The sequence below is a fragment of the Glycine max genome, chromosome 11, assembly GCF_000004515.6.
Source record: "Glycine max cultivar Williams 82 chromosome 11, Glycine_max_v4.0, whole genome shotgun sequence".
In the NCBI taxonomy this organism is placed as follows: Eukaryota; Viridiplantae; Streptophyta; class Magnoliopsida; order Fabales; family Fabaceae; genus Glycine; species Glycine max.
The window spans coordinates 13,995,223-14,012,349 of NC_038247.2; the positions used below are offsets into that span (position 1 = coordinate 13,995,223).

Consider the following 17,127-nt stretch of genomic DNA (forward strand, 5'->3'; position numbering starts at 1 on the left):
AGTTATATAATACTCATTTAAATATAACCTATTATATATTAACTTTGATATTAATTTTTTATATAATTATTTTAAAGTAATTCAAACGGTCATATGATAAATGATATCATAATTTTTTTTATATATCAATACATAACTATTAAATTTTAATTTTTATTTTTTATTTCTGTCGCAACCTATCCTTCGGCGGAAGGCGAGCGAGACTCAAGGGTGCATCTTCCAAGAAAGAAAACGCGCGGGAGTTGCCATCAACATTTAATTAAGGAAAACGTTAGAAAAAACCAAAAGACAATAAAAAAGATGAAGGTCGACGGATTTCGAAAATAAGGGTTCGGGAGTTGTTTACACACGGGAAAGTTATTAGCATCTCACGCGTCCATCATAAGGGATGGCAGTCCTTAATTGAGTTTGCAAAATCATGACTTCAATATTTATTTATTTTTCCTTTTTTATGTTTTTTACTTTTTGGGGGTCGCCGTCCTTGCTCCTACGTATCCTCAAGTGCGGCGAGGAGCTCAGACCTAAGTAGTTCTTTAAAAGCAAGAAAGTTACGTGTATGGTTGATTTTAAATTTTTGAAAGGTTGATTTTAACCCATAAAAGTAAAAGAGACCGTTAAGGCGTTGGACCTTTGAACATATTCAAGCGATTTTCATGGATAAAAGCTTGTTTATGTGTTGATTTTAACTTTGGTTTCACTTATTTACTTTCAAACTCATTAAAAGATGACTTGCAAAGTAAATGACCGATTGAAACTTTATTTTACATTGATAAACCGAGGTTATGACACAACCGATCAGTTGAAACTTTATTTTACAATGATTAAGTGAGATTACGATACAAACGATCGGTTGAAATTTTATCTTACGATGATTATGTGAGATTACGACACAAACAATCGGCTAAAATCGCTTCACACAAAGAAATGAGATCACTGATGTAGAAGAATGAGATGAAGATGTGAAAAGCAACAAGAAGGACCCCTAAGGGTTCATAGATTGAATTCAAAGCTTCAAAATAAAAACTAATTGGTCAACGAACGAAGAACGGTGTAGGAATCGATCACAAAAGCGATTCGGAAGTGTCTTGACCTCGTTTTTTCTTCTTCTTTCTCCTTCTTCTCACTAATTTCACTAAAATGCTCTTAATGTAAGAAGCTGAACCCTTTACCTCAGCCCCCTCACGCCTATTTATAGGAAATGAGGGGTGGAGGTTGCACAGCAGCTCGCCCAGGCGAGCTGGTTACTTCAGCCCTAAGCTTTCTGGTGGCCCAGGCGAGCCAAGGGCCTGAAAAAGTCACCAAATGACCATTTTGCCCCCCCTTTTGGGTATTTTCCACATTCTTTTCCAAAACGTCAAAAAACCTTGCAGATTGCTCGACAACTGGTGTTAAGCAGCTCAATTCGACTGGCAAGAATCAAAACATTAGCAAATGATCGTCCCCGAACGAAATTAGGGTCTGACAGTTGCCCCTCTTTACTTATCTTTTCATTGAAAATGAAAAGGTAAGTAAAGATAAGGACACTAATTTCATCCTAGCGATCTCGCCATCCGACCGGCCATTAGCGGAATCCAAGCATGTGAAACCTGCCAAAAGAAGGAATGAAAGGGACATCAGGTATATCAAATGAAAGACCTTGAAGTCTTGAATGTAGAAGCAAGCTTCATGATGAATCAAGATTGATTCAAAGAGTTTTGATGATAACAAAGATGATGACAAAAAGCTCAAAAGTCAAGAACACTTCATGATAACAAAGATGATGATCTCAAGAATCAAAGAATGAGTTCAAGATGTTCAAGATTGAATCAAGAACACTTCAAGGTTCAAGAGGAAATTTGATTTCAAAAATCAAGAATCAAGTTTCAAGATTCAAGTTCCAAGAATCAAGATCAAGATTCAAGACTCAAGATTCAAGAATCAAGAGAAAACTTAATCAAGATAAGTATGAAAAAGGTTTTTCAAAAACTGAGTAGCACATGGATTTTTCTCAAAACATGTTTACCAAAGAGTTTTTACTCTCTGGTAATCGATTACCAGATTGTTGTAATCGATTACTAGTAAGCAAAATGGTTTTCAAAAAGCTTTCAACTGAATTTACAACGTTCCAATTGATTTCAAAATGTTGTAATCGATTACAATGTTTTGGTAATCGATTACCAGTGTGTTTGAACGTTGAAATTCAAATTCAAATGTGAAGAGTCGCATTCTTTCACTAAAAAGCTTTGTGTAATCGATTACACTGATTTGGTAATCGATTACCAGTGATAGTTTCTGAACAAATCAAAAGATGTAACTCTTCAAATAGTTTTTTGACTTTTTCAAATTGGTTTTAAGGTTTTCTAAAAGTCATAACTCTTCTAATGATTCTCTTGACCAGACATGAAGAGTCTATAAAAGCAAAGACTTTGTTTTGCATTTCAATGATCTTGAACAACCTTTACAATACAATCCTTTACAATCTTTGAATCTCTTTGAACTTCTTCTTCTTCTTCTTCCTTTTGTCAAAAGCTTTCCAAAGTTTTCTGGTTTTTCCAAACCTTGAAAACTTGTGTTATTCATCTTTTTCATTCCCTTCTCCCTTTGCCAAAAAGAATTCGCCAAGGACTAACTGCCTGAATTCTTTTTGTGTCTCTCTTCTCCCTTTTCCAAAAAAACAAAGGACTAACTGCCTGAATTCTTTTGTGTCTCCCTTCTCCCTTGTCAAAGAATTCAAAACGACACAGTCTGAGAATTCTTTTTATTCTTCCCTTTCCCATATACAAAAGATTTCAAAGGACTAACCGCCTAAGAATTCTTTTGTATCCCCATTCACAAAGTTTCAAAGGTTTAACCACCTGAGATCTTTGTCTTAACACATTGGAGGGTACATCCTTTGTGGTACAAGTAGAGGGTACATTTACTTGGGTTTGACTGAGAACAAGAGAAGGTATATCTCTTGTGGATCAGTTCTAGTGGAGGGTACATCCACTAGGTTGTTCAAAGAGAACAAGGGAGGGTACATCCCTTGTGGATCTTTGCTTGTAAAGGAATTTTACAAGGTTGAAAAGAAATCTCAAGGACCGTAGGTCGCTTGGGGACTGGATGTAGGCACGGGTTGTTGCCGAACCAGTATAAAAACTCTTGTGTGTTTGTCTCCTTCTTCCCTACTCTTTTAATTTCCGCTGTGCACTTTAATTCCTGCTTTTAATTTCGGTTAAGTTTCTTTTTTATTCTTCATTCACTTAACAACATAGTAAAAGCCTTGGAAGAGTAAATTTTTAATTAGTAAAAGTTTAGGAATAATTAATTCAACCCCCCTTCTTAATTATTCTGAGGCCACTCGATCCAACATTGAAAAGTAAAAGAGACATTGAAGTCTCGACAGAAGACTCTGATAGTCTTTGAAACAAAAGACTCTGATGGTCTTTGAAAGGTAAAAGGCAAAAGACATTGATAGTCTCCGCAAGACAACAAACTTTGATAGTCTTGGAAAAGTAAAGAAGAATGTGATAGTCTCGAAACAAAAGACACTGATAGTCTTGGAAATGTAAAGAAGACTATGATAGTCTTGACGAAAGACATTAAAGTCTTTGAAATGTAAAGAAAGCAGATGACCATGATTGTCTCCGCATGACAACAGACTTTGATAGTCTTGAAAATATAAAGAAGACTGTGATAGTCTTTACAAAAGACATTGAAGTCTTTGAAATGTAAAGGGGCAGATGACCTCGATCATCTTTTTGAGCCAACAGACTTGGTCATCTCGAAGGCAACAAAATTTGACAGTCTTTGAAAGGTAAAAGGAAGATGTTGTTGATAGTCTCTGCAGGACAAAAGACTCTAATAGTCCTTGAAAAGTAAAGGAGAAGATGACCTTGATTGTCTCCGCAAGACAAAAGACTCTGATAGTCTTTGAAAAGTAAAGGGCATATGACCTTGATTGTCTCTGCATGACAAAAGACTCTGATAGTCTTTAAAAAGTAAAAGGCAGATGACCTTGATTGTCTCTGCATGACAAAAGACTCTGATAGTCTTTAAAAAGTAAAGGGCATATGACCTTGATTGTCTCTGCATGACAAAAGACTCTGATAGTCTTTAAAAAGTAAAGGGCATATGACCTTGATTGTCTCTGCAACAAAAGACTCTAATAGTCTTTGAAAATCTTTTCACTAAAACGCGAACACGCTTAGTAAAAAGATAAACCTCCAAACCGATCAAAACAACATATATTTTTTAAGAAAAAAAATGTGACTACTGGTGGATGAAAGCATGCAGATAGAATTTCTCATAACCAAAAATGAGATTTAGATGTTAGCATTTTGTTTCTAAAAGAGCGTTAGAAGAAACACTGGGTCCAACCAAATAGAGAAAAATCGCTCAAGGTGTATGAACTCTCACACAGGCAAGTGTTTCATCCTAATTCCAGACCATAGACATGTCATAGATTGACTTTGCAAGTCATTTCCCATCAAATCAAAGATAATATGCATAATCATCATGGATCAATAGGGCTTTATGAGGTGAGATTTTGGTGGGAATTTGGCTTTGGATGTTCTGGCCTTTCCCTTTCTGTTTCCTTTTCTTTTTGGTTCGACGTGGAACAAGAGAGGACACAAAGATTCAGTTTGTAACTGAAACAGGTGATTGCTTTACACCCCCAGGGTCCAACCAAGTTATCATTACTTTTCTTTTATATTCTTCTCTTTTGGCAATTCTGCACGTTGTTCAGATATTGTCTGGTCCAAAGAACCCCCTTTTCTTCTTTTCTATTTTCCTTTCTTTAATCTTCGATTGATTTTTTTTTTTCTTTTCTTTCTTTTCTTTTTCTTAATGCACATCTCTAACCCAAGGTAAAAGAAGCTTGTCTTGGAAAATCTTCCAGTTCTCTTTTTCCCTTAGGGTAAGGTCGGAAATTTCCATCCAAGGTCAAGGTTATGGCCAAAAATTGACGTTTGGCTCAAAAGGCCTACAAATGGTGGGACATGATTTATGTCGGATATTTGTTTGGCAAATGGCTCATGAATAAGGGAATGCCCCAATCATTTCCATGAAACGCATATTATGACAATTAGAAATTTATGCAAAACAAATCAGTGCACACATCTATGTGGACACTCACACATAAGGCTTTTGTGGCCATGCAAACACTAAGGCTTAGGGTTTGTCTCCCCATTCAAATCAAACCAGTGTTTGCACACATCCGAGCTCATTTCAGCATTCGGGAAAATCTTTCATCGCATTCACCCTTTAGGCACACATTTCTTTTTTGCAAAAACCTTTTTGGCGTTTTGATCTGTGAATTTTCCAAAGAAAACTGGTGGTCATTCTTTTTCAAAAGTGTGTTGGCTTTTTAGTTTTCTTTCTTGTTTTTTTTTCATAGAAAAAGTTTGTAACCTGGGCAAAATTGTTACCAAATGTTACACTTTATCAAAGGAACAAAAGGCGCATGAATGAAAAGGAAACAATACACAAGGCCCTATTTTTTTCTGCTTAGTTTTTTTTATGCAGACAAACCATAGCAATGCAATAGTACGACAATACGCTAGAAGTGGTCAAGTTAATAACAATGAGATAACAAAAACTGAAAGCAATAACATCAAGTTCAGGTCTATCACAATGAGATAACAAATACTGAAAACGCTAACATAAAGTCCAAGTCTATCAAAATGAGATACAAATAAAAACGGAAAACGATAACAACAAAATAAAATGAAACCACAATTTTTTAGGCGATACTGGTCGTGCAACTCTGCCTCCTCAAGTGAAGAAATCAAGCACATCAGCCATATCATTATCCTCTTAAGCTCCATCATCGTCCCTAGGGGCCCCTGCGGGCCTTGCCCTTGTCTCAAAATTGGGCTCATCTCCAGGCCATGCAACTGTGGCCCCGAACTACTCGGGGGTAGGCCATGGGAAAGGACTGATGTCCTGGCTCTGTTGGTGCATAGTGTACCAGTAGAAGGTCTCATTAAGCTACACTTGACCCCTGTGATTAGTCACCTGTTGGCCAGTCACATGCTGCATGTATGTGTGCATCTGGAGCTCTATCCTCCACAAGTGAGCGGAGATGGACTCTAGGGATGGTGTCTCCTATAGAGGCGACGACGGTGCATCTGCGGCTGGCTGCTAGTGGCCCTCCTCTTGTTGTTGTTGTGCCTGACCCTACTGTGGTGCCTGCCTTGGCATACAATATTTCTCTATGAAGGCTTTGCTGATGGGAGGCTAGATAACCTTAGTGGGAGTGACCGGCACTCCATAAAATTGGCAAAGGCCCATGATCAAAGCAGGAAACCCTAGTGCCCTGTTGGACTTCTCCGGGTCCACTAGGTGTCTAGGAGGCGTGATCCCTGCAAACTGATATATAGCGTCTAAGATCAACTGAGCCACATGGATACTCACCTGAGTTAGGATGGCGTAGACCAGCTGGCACTTTGGTAGGGGGAGGTCGAAATTATGGTCGCTAGGGAGAATGTTGTTGAGCAGCAACGTCATCCAAATCTGTGTGAGGGTGGTCATGCCAGTGCACATGATCCGCACCCATTTCCCCGCCACGCTTCGGGCAAAGTCCTACCCCGAAACACACAGTAGCTAGATGATGGCCTCCTTGTTGAACCCCGAGGCCTGGCTCCTCCTCTAGCTAAACTCACAGCGCTGACCCTCCTCCAAGACCAGTGGATGCCCCAAAAATTGATTAATGGCATCCTCATCGAAGGGGATCCATTGGCCCCTCACCCAGGAGCGCTTGACTGTGACTCCCTCCTCCGTGGGTCAGGCATTGGCGGAGAACTCCATGACTATCTCGGGATCATACTTAACCATGGGTGCTGCAAGCTGAGTCCATTGCCTCTTGGCAATTTCCTCCTGGAACTCAGCATACTCTTCGTCCCTCAACTAGAGCCGCCTCTCCTTGAGGAACGACTAACCCTTAATTGCCTCAAATCGGCACTGGTGTTCCTCACTTCAGAACCTATGTCTGTCGAACTCCACATCCACCTGTGGGGCCACACTGGAACCTTCTCCGGTGGCATCTTTCCTTGCCCTCTTAGCAGGGAGCTTCCTTGGAACCATTTCTTGCGAGGATACATTTTCAAAGTTAGTTTGCATGATATACCAATCATCACAACAAAAGCCAAACAGACTTGAATGGTGCACATTTCTTTCCATCAAATGCAAGTGTCAACGTGCACTTAGACAATAATCACACATTGGTGCGTGTGCTATTTTATGAAATATATATATATATATATATATATATATTCGAAAGGCATTTTATGATATATATATATATATATATCCATGTATACCATGTATATATATTTTGAAGGGCATTTTATGAGGCATATCCATGCATATACATATATTTTTTTTGAAAAGTATCTTATGACATATATCCATGTACATATATATATTTGAAAGGTATTTTATGCTACCTATATGCAAGGTGCCCACCATGATGCAGCAAGTTCAATTGCTAGTCTAAAAATCCAAACAAACATGCTCTCATATTCATGTAATCCATGCATTTTTGCATCCAAGACAAACCTTAGATTCCTAGGCCTAAGTCACGCTCTTGGCATTTTGTTCTAACATCTTAAACTGTCCACACACCCCAAATGGCAACCATACATGCACAAATTCATTCCATAATTCAAACTTCACAATATCACACGCAAAGGCCATTGAGGAATTTCAAGATAGGCCTATGGCAATCCCCTATAGCCCCCAAACCAAGCAAACAAAGCATGGATTCACACATAATTTGTTCCACGGAATTTGCAAAAAATAAGAAACTAGAGCACTAAAAATACCACCATGGAAAGCAAAAACTTGAAGGGAGGTGATACTTACTTGTAGGGATGAACGAAAATGCAAACAACGAAAGCAAAAATGCACAATGGGGGACTTGGGGGCTGTTGGATTCGTGATTCCCGTAAGCCTTAGTGTTCTTGGAGTTTTAGGGAAGAAATGGGGTGAAGAAATGGCTTCACCCCCTCCCCTTTTAAAAACCAATGTCAGACGTGCTCGCCTAAGTGAGCTAACCCTCTTTTTTTTTTTTATGCAAAACCCCTTTTGCAAAAATTTTGATTATTCCTTGTCATGTTTATATATTTTTTTTAAAACTCCTATGGTTGCAAATAAACTAGGCGAATTCAAATATAATTCAAGAAAACAAATAAATAAAAGCAGGAATTTTAAAGAACAAGATTAAAGATACTAGGCTGCCTCCTAGGAGTGCTTCTTTATCGTCTTGAGCCGGACGCGAGATGATGATTGATTGATCATGGACCTAGCACCTGCTCGTACTTGCCCCTAAGCTTTGAACAAATGAAATGGCATCATGCAGCAAATGTGAAACAACACCACAAAATACCTATATTACCTTTCACTCATCCTTGCCTCAACTTTGGTGTGGTATTGACCATCACTCAAAATGACTCTTTATTCATCCTCCGATTCGCAAGATGACAAGATGCAAATGCATGCATGCTTATGATTGGGATGTTTAAGTGCAACAATTAAACAGGTGTTATTGTGTTCAATTTTACTTAAACGCTTACGGCACCCCATTAATTGAGCCAAATGGCTCTGGATTCAACAGGTAAGATCGGGAGTGTATATTCTTAAGAAGTAAAAGACACAACACAGGAAGTTTAAGATGCAAATCATTAATCCAATATTTATTAAAGTAGCGATAATGGTTTACAAAGGATTTTAAGACTTTGGAGATCCCAATGAGTCCTTGGAGAACAACCATGTATTGAACCTTCTAGTTGCCCCAGGCTTTATGCATAATATCATTTGACGATATTGGAATTCACAGGCGAAGGCAACTCTTCATCGTCCATGCTGGCAAGCAACAACGCCCCTCCGGAAAACGCCTTTTTCACAACAAAAGGTCCTTTATAATTTGGAGCCCACTTCCCTATGTGGTCCTTTTGAGCTTGGGATACTTTCTTCAAGATGAGATCCCCTTCGTTGAACTTGCATGGGCGTACCTTCTTGTCGAAAGCATTCTTCACTCGGCTTTGATACAATGGTCCATGGTTCATGGAGGCCAATCTCTTACCTTCTGTAAGATTCAACTAATTAAAGCGAGTTTGGGCTCATTCTGATTCCTCCAACCCTAACTCGGCTAGAATCTTCAACAAAGGAACCTCTACTTCAAATGGAAGCACAACCTCCATCCCATACACCAAAGAGAACGGGGTTGCCCCAGTTGATGTGAGTATCGAGGTTCGATAACCATGTAGTGCAAAAGGGAGCATCTTGTGCCAATCCTTGTATGACACGATCATCTTCTGAACTATTTTCTTGATGTTCTTATTAGCAGCCTCAACTGCCCCATTCATCTTGGGCCTGTAAGGCATATAATTATGGTGCTGGATCTTGAAATCCTCACACATTTCCTTCGTCATTTTATTGTTCAGATTGGTGGCATTATCGGTGATAATCTTCCTAGGCAAACCATACCAGCAAATTATCTTTTTCTTGATGAACCTAACCACCACACTCCTAGTCACACTTGTGTATGAAGCCGCTTCAACCCATTTGGTGAAGTAGTCAATGGCGACCAAAATGAAGCGATGTCCATTTGAAGCTTTGGGCTCAATAGCTCCAATCACGTCTATTCCTCACATAGAGAACGACCAAGGTGCTGCCAAGACGTTCAAAGGTGCGGGCAGAGCATTGACATTATAGGAGAAGGCTTGGCACTTATGGCACTTCCTCACATGGATACAACAATCATTTTCCATAGTGAGCCAGTAATACCCTGCCCTCAGGATCTTCTAGGCCATGGCATGTCTATTGGCATGTGTTCCAAAGGATCCCTCATGCACTTCCACTAGCATTTACTCAGCCTCCCTGACGTCCACACATCAGAGCAAAACCATATCATGGTTCCTCTTGTACAGGATATTCCCACTCAGGAAGAAGCCAGCTGCCAACCTTCGCAATGTTCTCTTGTCATTGTCAGAAGCCTCCCATGGGTATTCCTTGTCTTCGATATATTGCTTGATATCGAAGTACCAAGGTTTACCATCTTGCTCCTCTTCTATCAAGAAACAATGTGCAGGCTTGCCGTGACATTTGAATTTGATGTACAACAAATCCCCATGTGGGGTCAATTGGAACATGGACACCAGAGTCGCAAGGGCATCAACCATCTGATTCTCCTCTCTGGGGATGTGGTGAAAGGATACGTCATTGAAGTATTCTATCAGTTTTTGGATGTAGGCCTTGTAGGGTATCAACTTATGATCCTTGGTCTCCCATTCTCCCCTCAATTGGTGGATTACTAAGGCTGAGTCCCCATATACCTTGAACAACTTGACCTTGAAGTCAATTGCCGCTTGGATCCCAAGGGCACACACCTCATACTCAACCATGTTGTTTGTGCAGTCAAAGCCCAATCTAGTCGTGAAGGGTATACATTGATCGTTGGGGGTAACCAATACCGCCCCAACTCCATGGCCTAGTGTGTTGGACGCATCGTCGAACCAGACAATCCATTTGTCCATATCCTCATCCTCCACCTCCTCCTCGAACAAGGTCATGATGTCCTTATCCAGGAATTATGGATGCATAGGCTGGTAGTCATTGATGGGTTGTTGAGCCAGGTAATCTGCCATGGCGCTTCCCTTTATCGCCTTTTGAGTGACATAAATAATGTCGAATTATGATAGCAGAACCTGCCACCGAGCGATCCGTCCGGTGAGAGCAGGTTTTTCAAATATGTACTTGACTAGGTCCATCTTGGACACCAACAAGTGGTGTAGCTCATCATGTACTACCTTAGACAATGAGCTACCCACACCAGGGCACAACATGTCCTTTCGAGCAAAGAGTAGTTCATTTCACATGCTGTGAACTTCTTGCTTAAGTAATAGATAGCCTGTTCCCTCTTTCCGGACTTGTCATGCTTCCCCAACATACACCCCATCGACTCATCCAACACGGTCATATATAAGATAAGGGGTCTTCCGGGTACCAATGGCACAAGCATAGGAGGATTCATGAGGAATCGCTTGATCCTTCTAAATGCCGCTTGGCAGTTGTCATCCCATTGGACAGACCGGTTCTTACGTAAAAGCTTGAAGAGAGACTCACAAGTGGCAATCAACTGGAATATGAACCTCGCTATGTAGTTCAGACATCCTAGGAAGCCTCAGACCTGCTTTTCGGTGTGTGGCTCAGGCATTTCGAGGATGGCCTTCACCTTGTCTCAGTCCACCTCTACCCCTTTCTGGCTTATGATAAAACTGAACAACTTTCCCAACTTGACCCCAAAAGTGCACTTCGCGGGATTCAACCTTAATCGATACTTACACAGCCTCTCGAACAACTTCTGTAAGTTGATAAGGTGTTCCTCCTTGGTTTTGGACTTGGCAATCATATCATCCACGTAGACCTCAATTTCTTTGTGCATCATGTCATGGAATAATGCTACCATAGCCCGTTGGTAAGTTGCCCCAGCGTTCTTAAGCCCAAAGGACATCACTTTGTAGCAGAACATTCCCCACAGGGTGATGAATGTCATCTTCTCCATGTCCTCTGGCGCCATCTTTATTTGGTTGTAGCCTGAGAAACCGACCATGAAAGAAAACAAGGCAAAATTGTCCTTGTTATCCACGAGGATATCGATGTGCGGTAGAGGAAAGTTATCCTTTGGACTGGCTCGATTTAGATCCCGATAGTCCACTCACATTTGCATCTTCTTGTCCTTCTTAAGGACTGGCACAATGGTTGCAACCCATTCCGGGTATCGAGCCACAGCCAAGAAGTCAGCGTCAAATTTTTTTTTCACCTCTTCTTTTATCTTCAAGGGCATCTCGGGCTTCATCCTCCACAACTTTTGCTTGATCGGGGAACACTCGGGATTCAGAGGTAACCTATGTTGTACGATGTCGGGACTCAAGTCGGGAATATCTTGGTATGACAAAGCAAAGATGTCTTGGTAGTCTCGTAGCAGAGCCACCAATTCATCTTGGATACGTGTAGTCATGCTCGTACCAACCTTGACCTCTTTCCTTTCTTCGCCAACACCCAAGTTTACGATCTCCGTTTCTTCTTGGTGTGGCTTTACTTCCCTGTCTATTTGTTCGACCATTCTTTTTAGCTCTGGGGGAAGCCCCCAATCCTCATCTTCCCCATCCTCAGCTTGGTTTACCGGTTGCTCAAAATCGACGTCTGGGTCCTTGGTATCATTACCTTCACAGGACTCATTGTCGGATCTGTACCATTTAACCGCAACAAAAAATAAATATGCAAAAGAATGAAAAATGGACGAAAGTGGAAGAACAAATGAAGAAGGGTTGCATATTTATATATTTGTGGTAACAAAAGGTATGCCTAAACAGGGAGAAAAAACCCTAGAGCCTAGGCCCAACGATAGGGTTAGGACTAACAAATTACATTGTGTTTTCCATGGAAATTCCGGGTTGTTTGACAATTTGTCAGTTCCCCAATTCGAACTCCGAAGGGCACGACCACACCCAATTTGGTTGCCCTTGACGGGTTTCTTCATGTATCATGGTGACTTGTCCTTCGCACATCCAACCCGTGCTGACAAAGCTTTTGTTGATGTGACACAAGGGAACCCCTTTCACTTGCAGCCCTTGCGGCTGGCCCATGCTTCTTCCCTTCTTTTCTAGGGCACTCCTCCTCACGTCGGTGCGCATTGGCTCATATCCCAGTCCGAACCTTCTGTGGTTCCCTGTGAACTCTACCAAACTCTCCATGACATCGCCGTTTTGGCCCAAACCCATTCCGGGATTGTATCTGTTAGTCGATGAATACGACTAACTTTTGTGTATAAAACCTATGTAAATTGCATCAAACTCCTCCAATTTATGGCTATTTTGTAGTGTTGTAATTACTTTTGGGTAAAGATAGGTAATAAATACTTAGTACTTCCATTTTGTGTGTTTAATAATCATTTTTTTCTCAATTTCAGATTAATTAGGTGAGTTTGTATAGTGTTGATTTTCACCCTCTCGCTAAGCCAACCTGTTGGCTTAGCGAGCCATCCACTGAGCGCAACACTCCTCGGCTGAGCGCGAGGAAGAATCTGGAAGAAGGATGAGCTGTGCATGTTCGCTGAGCGAAGGGCCATCCCGCTAAGCGCACCGCTCCAGTCCATTCGCTGAGCGAGAAAAGCCTATGCTAAGCCGAAATTCACTAATGCGCACTAAGGGGTTCAGAATTGCGCTAAGTGCACGAGCACGAACAAAGCCACCTATTTAAGCCTGAAATCAGATTTTGGAAGGGGAGTTTGGCCATTTTTCTGAAGGAGCTTCTGCATGTGAGGGTTTTTTTAGAGAGAGAAGGGAGTATGGCCTTTTCTTGAAGCTTCTGCATGTCTAGAGAGTTCTAGAGAGAGAAAGGTCCAAGTTCCAGAGAGTTTGAGAGATTTTGTTGTGTGAAGATCTGCAGAGACCAGAGCTTAAAGAGGAAGCCATCCTGAGAGCTTGAGATGAGTTTCTGAGTGATTGTGAGGTCCTAGAGGTGGAGGAGACATCCCTACTACTTGTATTTATGCAATCTTTCATCTTTGTCTTCTCTTTGGTGTAATGGAAGCTTCCCAGTTATGGAAAGCTAAATCCTCTATTGGATCTTTCCATTAGGTACTTGATGTAAATATCCTTTTATCTATTTAATGATGTTTTGTGTGTTCACTGTGCTATCAGAACTTCATTCTACCATGCTTTTGCCTTGATCATGTAGACGTATGTGTCTTTAGGATCATTCAACAGTGGAAACTGATCTAATTATTAGAACTTGATAGGACGAGGCTAGTTTATCGTATTATCACGAGGGATTGGGGTACGGTAATCTAGTTGTTGTATCTTTGTCTTAATGCGGTTTAGGTCAAGTTTAGTCCAACAAGAGGAATCTGCGGACGATGCCTGATTAGGATTAGGCTAAACTATCATGAGGAATCAGGGTTTAGCATTTCAGGAGACACCATAGAATGCATAAGCATTGTTAATTAAAGAATATTCTTTTAACATCAGGCACCTATTAGGAAGACCAACGTGTCGTCTATTTGTCTTTACACATCATTACTCACGTGATTTTTCCTTTAATAGTTAGGTCACACACCTGTTCATAGTAAACATATCTCTTTTCACACTAGACACCTATTCACTGAAATAGCTTTACCAAGTAACACAAGTTCCCCGAGAGTTCGATACTCGGTTCTTACCTTTTTATACTACTTGTGCGATTCGGTGCACTTGCCGGAAGCGAACAAGTTTTTGGCGCCGTTGCCGGGGAACTTCTTTTTATTTGGAAAGTTAGTTCATTTTTAGGTGCCTATTCTTTATTCGTTATTCTTTGATTATCTATGAATATTTATTCTCAATTCACATTTATCTTCTCTTATTGAATTGGATAACCGATGTTTCTGTTAGTATTTTATATGCATAGATCTCTCACATGCAATTTAGTTCCTTTGGACTTAGAAATTGAAGCTACATTGAGAAGGATCAGGGTCGAGAGGAGAAGGAAACTTCTGCAAGACAGAACAGTTGCATCCATTCTTGAGGAAGAAACTCATTTTTCTGATTCATTATCACCTGATTCACCATCATCAAGGGAATCCGCTACTCAATTGCCTGAAACCACTATCATGGCAGACGAGCAACACCTGAGGATCACCCTTGAGGATTATTCAAGCAGCTCAGTACCGCAATTCTTTACTAGCATTGCACGTCCTGAAGTGCAAGCTTACAAGATCAACTACCCACATTCTTTAATTCATTTAATACAGGGGAATTTATTCCAAGGATTACCTAATGAGGACCCCTATGCACATTTGGCAAAGTTCATTGAAATATGCAACACTGTCAAGATTACCGGTGTGCCAGATGAAGCTATTAGACTCAGCCTATTCTCATTCTCATTGGCAGGAGAGGCCAAGAGGTGGCTTCACTCATTTAAGGGTAACAGTCTGAAAACCTGGGAAGAAGTTGTTAAAAAGTTTCTAAAGAAATACTTCCCAGAGTCCAAGACTTTGGAAGGGAAAGCTGCAATCTTTTCATTTCATCAATTCCCTGATGAATCTCTGAGTGAAGCATTGGAGAGGTTCAGAGGTTTATTGAGAAGAACTCACACTCATGGGTTTCCTGAGCCAATTCAATTGAATATGTTCATATATGGGTTGAGACCACAAACCAAGCAACTGATAGATGCTTATGCAAGGGGAAAAATAAAGCTGAAGACCCCGGAAGAAGCAACTGAGCTAATTGAGAGTATGTCAGCCAGTGATCATGCCATTCTGCGCGACAGAACCCATCAACCCACAAAGAAAAGCTTGTTAGAACTATCATCACATGACGCTTTATTGGCACAAAATAATTTGCTTTCTAAGCAACTTGAGATTTTAACAGAAACACTTGGTAAGTTGCCAACTAAACTGTCTATTGGTCAACCTACACATTCTTCTATTTTGCAGGTTACAGGTTGTACCATCTATGGTGAGGCTCATGAAACAGACCAATGTATCCCCGTTGAAGAAAACACTCAAGAAATTCATTATATGGGAAATAAACAGCAACAAGGGTATACTCAAGGAGGATTTTCAAGCTTCCTGCAGGGTCCTTATAATCAACAAGGACAGTGGAGGTCACACCCTGGCAATCAGTTCAACAAAGACCAGGGTGGACCTTCAAACTGACCAATCCAACAAGGGCCTAACATCTTTCAGAGGACTACTAAGCTGGAGGAGACTTTGACTCAGTTTATGCAGGTAACAATGTCAAATCATAAAAGCACTGAGTCAGCACAGAAGAACCTTGAGGTCCAGGTGGGACAATTGGCTAAGTAGATAGCTGACAAGTTATCCAACAATTTTGTGGCAAATACAGAAAAGAATCCCAAGGAGGAATGCAAAGCTATGATGACAAGGAGTAAGAGGTTTATGGAGGATGAGGATGAGGAGAGTGTTGTGCACAAGAAGAAAGCTGCTAAAAAGAAAGGTACTGATGGCAAGAAAAATGATGTGAAAGGTGAAAACAATCAAGAAAAAGAGAAACAAATAATGGTCAAGAAAAAAGAATTTAATGACCAAGAAAAAGAAAAGGAAGTAGAAAAAGAAAAAGAAAATAAAAAATTGAAAAAGATAAAAAAAATGAAAATGAAGAGAAGAGTAGAAGTGATAAAGCTGTGAACGAAGGTAAGGAAGTACCATATCTTGTGGTACCTTCCAAGAAAGAGAAGGACCGTCATTTAGTGAGATTTTTAGATATTTTCAGGAAACTGGAAATAACCATGCCCTTCGGAGAAGCTCTACAGTAGATGCCACTCTACTCCAAGTTCTTGAAGGATATGTTAACAAGGAAACATAAGTATATTCACCAGGAAAACATCGTAGTGGAAGGAAATTGTAGAGCTGTGATTCAAAAGATCCTTCCACCCAAGCATAAAGACCTTGGGAGTGTAACTATTCCTTGTTCAATTGGAGAAGTCACTGTGGGAAAGGCTCTTATTGACCTGGGAGCCAGTATTAATTTAATTCCACTCTCCAGGTGCAGAAGGTTGGGAGAGTTGGAGATCATGCCCACTAGGATGACTTTATAACTTGTTGACCGCTCCATTACTAGATCATATGGAGTAATTGAAGATGTGCTGGTCAGAGTGAAACATTTTATCTTCCCAGTAGACTTTGTGGTAATGGATATCTGTGAAGATACTGACATTCCTGTAATATTGGGAAGGCCATTCATGTTAACTGCAAGCTGCATAGTTGATATGGGTAGAAAGAAGCTGGATATGGGTTTTGAAGATCAGAAAATTAATTTTGATTTGTTTGTTGAAAACAAGCCTGCTCCAGAACAAAATGTTTTCTTACAGGTAATGGAAGTGGGTCAAGAGGTTCCTTTCACCCATTGAGGTAAAAGCGTGTCAAGCTAATGACATTAAAAAAGCGCTTCCTGGGAGGCAACCCAGTTTTAATTTCTGTTATCTTTGTTTCTCATGCATTATATCATTTGGAACTTGCTTTATTATTTGTACATTGGAGTATATCACCTTATCCTTGAATGTTAGATATAAGGGTTTCAATTTCTTGAGAAAGGGACTAAAAAATAACTTAGAAAATACCGCATTAACCGCCGATCCCCCATGACTGGCAAGAGGATTCGTCCT

The 17,127-nt window shown here is 40.4% G+C and overlaps 1 protein-coding gene across 1 annotated transcript; it reads right to left on the bottom strand.

The window, feature by feature from the left end:
* Positions 1-9,857: 9,857 nt before the first annotated feature.
* Positions 9,858-10,535, bottom strand: LOC100797437 (uncharacterized). The gene has a single exon (XM_006591526.1). It carries the CDS (start codon positions 10,533-10,535, stop codon positions 9,858-9,860), a length of 678 nt encoding a protein of 225 aa, XP_006591589.1.
* Between the last annotated feature and the right edge of the window lie 6,592 nt (positions 10,536-17,127).